The sequence below is a fragment of the Triticum aestivum genome, chromosome 6B, assembly GCF_018294505.1.
Source record: "Triticum aestivum cultivar Chinese Spring chromosome 6B, IWGSC CS RefSeq v2.1, whole genome shotgun sequence".
Taxonomy (NCBI): Eukaryota; Viridiplantae; Streptophyta; class Magnoliopsida; order Poales; family Poaceae; genus Triticum; species Triticum aestivum.
This window is the reverse complement of record NC_057810.1, coordinates 577226085-577231728: the sequence shown is the minus strand read 5'-3', so window position 1 is coordinate 577231728 and position 5644 is coordinate 577226085. Positions and strand designations below refer to the sequence as shown.

The 5644-nt window shown below is 44.0% G+C and overlaps 1 protein-coding gene across 1 annotated transcript; it reads left to right on the top strand.

Annotated features, from left to right (window-relative positions):
- The first annotated feature begins 1090 nt into the window (after window positions 1–1090).
- On the top strand, window positions 1091–5240 carry LOC123138128 (aspartyl protease APCB1). Its single transcript, XM_044558033.1, has 9 exons — window positions 1091–1743; window positions 2971–3088; window positions 3199–3422; window positions 3530–3766; window positions 3931–4084; window positions 4159–4241; window positions 4346–4442; window positions 4576–4648; window positions 4750–5240. The coding sequence occupies exons 1-9, from the start codon at window positions 1169–1171 to the stop codon at window positions 4863–4865; spliced, it is 1677 nt and encodes a 558-aa protein (XP_044413968.1). The 5' UTR covers window positions 1091–1168; the 3' UTR covers window positions 4866–5240.
- Window positions 5241–5644: the final 404 nt, after the last annotated feature.

The window sequence follows — 5644 nt, the reverse complement described above, 5'->3', positions numbered from 1 at the left end:
ATTTTTGTTTCGCCCCCCCAATGATCTTCGGCTAGCTCCGTCACTGATGTTCTTCCTTCACCACAAGCATCAATTACTTCTAAACAGTCCGATTCCGTCACAATATGTTGGAAGCCTAAAGAAGACGCCAAAGGTAATCCTTCTTTCATGCCAATGACTCCATCATCAGCGACTAAGCATAGGGGACAAATGAACATGATGCGGCAATAAAATTCCATACCTGTCCCCCGTAAGATTGCTCGTGTTGCTCCATCTCCTTGATCACTATGGTAGGAAGCATGTACGGCCTATACATCTAACTATGAGAATTATGAATAATTTTCTAATAAGTTTCAAAAACTAGACCCTGTCAACACACTCCTCGCGGTAGCATCAACAGGCGCACGCCACAGCAGCTCACCAACCACCGGTCCACCAAGCTCCCCGCGATCAGAACCTCGCCGCCCGCTGCCCGCACCATGCCGGCTTTGCCCCGGCAACGGACTCTGGCGGTGGTGAGAGGGGCCATATTTGGTGGCTAGCGTTTCTAGTCGCCTCGTGAGACCTCCTCCTAACGCTTCGTGTGTATCGTTCTGAACAAAAAAACGAAAATATTAAAATGCACAAAGAAGAGGTCAGATTGGAGGGGCTACAATTCAAGGTCTTCCTATTCTTGGAACACGCCTTGCGATGCCACATTAACAACACTCGAACATGGCCCATGTTACATCTACACGTCCACGTCCTGATTTTTATAATTATGAACTTTCCTAGTTCAACATTGCAACGTAGGCTCGCTCTGTTTTCCTTCTTCTTGGCACTAAGCAGTATTTGCAGCACATGGTTTTGGTCTCATCGCTAAACTTTCGGCAACTTATATAAACGCACATGTCACCTGCGATTATTATTATTATTATTCAGAAACAATGTTCACTCCCGTGCGTAAGCCAATGCGCGTCGCCAACGTTAACAAAAATCATGGCAGCTCCAAGAATTATCTGCCGAGAAATTCCAATCATGCCCTTCTGTGCAAAAAGTCAAGTCAACGAACCAATCACAGTCCGCCGAGCTCACCAAAACCATCCCCCCTTCCCCCAGCCAGTTTCCTCATCACTTGCCCCCGATGGCCTTCCCTCCCCGCCGCCTCTGACCCCGCCCCGCCGGAGCGCCGCCGGGATCCCGACCGGAGATGCCGATGCCGCCGCCGCCGCCCCCTCCCCCGCCGCCGGAGCCCCCGCAGCTCCACGGCGTGGTCATCATCACCCTCCCGCCCCCCGACCAGTCCTCCAAGGGCAAGACCATCACCGCCTTCACCTACACCGACGAGCCGGGCGCTGGCGCTCCGGCCCCGCCGCCGCATCGGGGGCCTCCGATGGCTGCCGCGGGGAGGGAGGCCAGGCGATCGAGGCGGGCGGTCTCGCGGCGGGCGGGCGCGATGGTCCTCGTGCTGGGCGCGCTCGCGCTCGCGGCCTACTACAGCTTCTACTCGGACGTGGCCGTGCAGTTCCTTGGGATGGAGGAGGAGGAGGCGCAGAAGGAGCGGAACGAGACCAAGTCGTTCCTGTTCCAGCTCTACCCCAAGGCCCCCAAGGCGCACCAGGGCCGCGCGCTGCGGGAATTCGGCGACATCAAGCTCGCTGCCAAGAGGGTCGATGACGGCGGCGGCAGGAAGATCACGAAGAAGCTGGATGTCAAGGGGGCGACATCGGCTGGGACCAACTCCACGGTTCTGCTCCCGATCAAGGGCAATGTGTTCCCTGATGGGTGCGTACCAATTCTTCACAAGTTTGATTTGACTCTAAGAGTAAATTTTACTCCGTTGCCTTATGATTCAATTTCAAGAAGGGGGGGTGGGGGTGCTTTTGATGATCAGATGTACTAAAACAGGTTAGATCCCTCTTTGGGACTGGATGGACAAAGCGAACTTTTAGAATTTAGATCCCTCTTAATGCTTTTATATCACAAAATTGGGTTCAATCTGATCCCAAGAAAATGTTTGGGTGATGTTATGATATTTGGATTTAGTAAGTACTAAAACAGGTTAGAAGTTTGGCTTTCATCAAATTGCACATTTCTGTTCCATATACTAGTAAATTATACGTCCATTGCCATGTGAGAGTTAAGATAATCAAATTACAACCTAAGATCGGTATATTGTTACTTTTTATTATGATAGACAGATGAACTTATTTTAGGCATATGCATGAAGTATAAGATGCAAAACCCAGGTAAAATATATCCAGTGTGTTTTGTCTAGGTGTATTTTTGGGTATATCATATTAAAATAATAAGAATAGCTACTTCTGTATCTGGAAAGATAAGTAGGAGTATGATTTATGAAGGTACATCCATAGCCACAAGTAAAAATGGATGATAGTTAGATAGAAAAGAAGTTAAGAGAGTCTAGATATGGAAGAGTCTAGAGCAAAGTAGAAGTGTGTTTAAGTTTTGTGCAAAATGTCTATAGGGCTTAAGCCCAGCCATAGAATCTTCTAGGTAGTACACATGGCAGAATCTGGTGTAGTAAAGAGAATATCCAATGGTCAACCTCACTCGGATTGGCCACCTCTACCGTCTGATCGACTTCATCCAACGGTTTTTTTTCAAAGTTATTTGTACATATATGAAGAACTTAAGGTGTAGTTAGTTTAGTTGTACTGGTGTAGGCTGTAATGAGTATATACATCAAAGCTAGAAAGTCCTTTTATGTTCCAGAAATGCAATTCTGCTCCCAAGGTCATAAGCAGACAGTTCTTAAGGTCTGAGGATCTGTCATTTTTAGTTAAGGCTACTATTTATGCTAATGTGTCTGATATATTTATAGCCTATTTACCAGAATAATCTCTATATTCGATGGACTGTTCTCTATCCATAAAAGGCGTACTATTTATGCTAATGTGTCTGATAGTAAGCCATGCGCTGCTTATTTTAGATTTCTATAAAGCTGGGTCTGCAGCTGTTGAGGCTAATATTATCTTACCCCGATTGCAGGCAGTATTACACATCTATCTTTGTTGGCAATCCACCAAGACCTTATTTCCTTGATGTTGATACTGGAAGTGATTTAACATGGATTCAGTGTGATGCACCATGCACAAACTGTGCCCAAGTAAGAAATTTAACAAATCTGGATGTTTGAGTATATCAGTTTGTGATTAGCCGCGTTATTCTATCCAAGTTTATTCAACTGCTCTAAAAAAATATGTACCGCAATTGAAGGGACCTCATCCTTTATATAAGCCAGCAAAAGAAAAGATAGTCCCTCCCAGGGATTTGCTATGTCAAGAGTTGCAAGGCGATCAGAACTACTGCGAAACTTGCAAGCAATGTGATTATGAGATTGAATATGCCGATAGAAGCTCGTCTATGGGTGTTCTTGCAAAGGATGATATGCATCTAATCGCTACAAATGGTGGAAGGGAAAAGCTAGACTTTGTATTTGGGTACGGTTAGACCTTTTAGGAGATGACCCTTTTGCACATTCCTGATACATTAGAGCAAATGCTTTTAAATGATCTAAGTATCTTACTGGTTTTTATCTACCAAATAGGTGTGCATATGATCAGCAAGGCCAGCTTTTGTCCTCACCAGCAAAGACCGATGGGATTCTTGGTCTTAGCAGTGCAGCAATAAGCCTTCCTAGTCAGCTGGCCAGCAAAGGAATTATTTCCAACATTTTCGGTCATTGTATCACTAGAGAAACAAATGGTGGGGGGTACATGTTTCTGGGTGATGATTATGTACCAAGATGGGGAATGACATGGGCTCCTATTCGAGGTGGTCCAGAGTAAGTTGCATCCTCCTTTTCAAAAGTTTAACTGCATGCACTGCCATTATTAGCATTTTTCTTTGGCTCCTAAATCACACACACAATGAAATTGTATTTTTGTTGCAATAATCCTTGAAAACCTTGCGCTGTTCTTTGATGATTTTGGTTTTCAATATTGTCAGCAACTTATACCACACAGAAGCCCAGAAAGTAAATTATGGAGATCAGGAGCTCAGCATGCATGGGCACGCAGGAAATTCTGTTCAAGTGATTTTTGATAGCGGGAGCTCATATACATACCTTCCAGAGGAAATGTATAAAAACCTTATTGATGCTGTAAGTCTCATTAATTATTCGTTTGGGTGAAGTTATCCAATTTCATTTACTAACTTTGTCTTGTAACATCTCAGATTAAGGATGACTCTCCCAGTTTTGTCCAGGATAGCTCAGATACGACATTACCTCTATGCTGGAAAGCTGATTTTTCTGTTAGGTAATACTCCTATAAGATGTCTCTTTTAGGGGCGGAAGTTCGACAGGCAAGCCCCCGTAAAAAAGAACTACTTTCTCTTTTTCTAATCATATCGGGATTTCCAGGTCCTTCTTCAAGCCCTTGAACCTTCATTTTGGGAGAAGATGGTTTGTCGTGCCGAAAACATTCACCATTGTTCCCGATGATTACTTGATTATCAGTGTAAGTCTTCTATGTATTTTCCATAAAATTCTGTTAGGTCTTGTAACATCGATCTGAATCTCTAACACGAGTTCCATGCTGAGAACTCATGCTTATGTTTATTGTGCTTGGCTGCTTGCTCGACTTGTTCCAGGAAAAGGGCAATGTTTGTCTGGGGCTGCTAAATGGAACAGAGATCAATCATGGGTCAACCATAATTGTCGGAGGTATAGATTCTTCTCTTACCCCCCAATCGCTAATCTTGCTGTGCAGTGACACGATTAATTACGTCAAACTTGCAATGTTCATTTCTTGGTTCTCCATTCAGATGTTTCTCTGCGCGGCAAACTAGTTGTGTATGACAATGAGCGGAGGCAGATCGGATGGGCCAATTCAGAGTGCACCAAGCCACAATCACAGAAGGGCTTTCCCTTCTTCCTCTGAGGGGCATTGTTGCAAAATATACATATGTAAGCGGCACATAGAGAATACCATTGGAGCTGCCTCTGGATAGCAGCTGCCATCGCGTGCCCTATTTCATCTACAGTCGCTAGCCATGGTTCCCGCTGTCTGTTGTAATACTTGTTTGTAATGCACCGCATTGTTTGTATATACGCAAGAATCAATGTACTCCCTCCGTCCAGAAATATTTGTCGGAGGAATGGATGTATCTAGATGTATTTTAGTTTTAGATACATCCATTTTTATGTATTTCTCCGATGAGTATTTCCGGATGGAGGGAGTATGTACGTATTATTGAGCTGTAGATAGAATTTCAGCCTATATTGAAGTCAATAGCACGTCCTGAAATTATGCAAACTGTGGTGCTTCCTAAATGACCTGATAACTACTCCCTCCGTCCTAAATACTCCCTCCGTCCGGAAATACTTGTCCTTGAAATGGTTGTATCTAGACTTATTTTAGTTATAGATACATCCATTTTATTCATTTTTAGGACAAATATTTCCGGATGGAGGGAATATAAGTCTTTGTAGAGATATCACTATGAACCACATACAGATGTATATAGATGCATTTTAAGTGTAGATTCACTAATTTTGCTCTGTATGTAGTCTATAGTGAAATCTTTACAAAGACTTATATTTATGAATGGAGGGAGTAGTTTTGATGGAGCCGAAGGCTGGATGTAGTCCAGGCCTAGTGAAAAGCTCCTTCAGTGCACGGCGCCTATGGATCAACAAACTGCATTTATGTCATCTTGT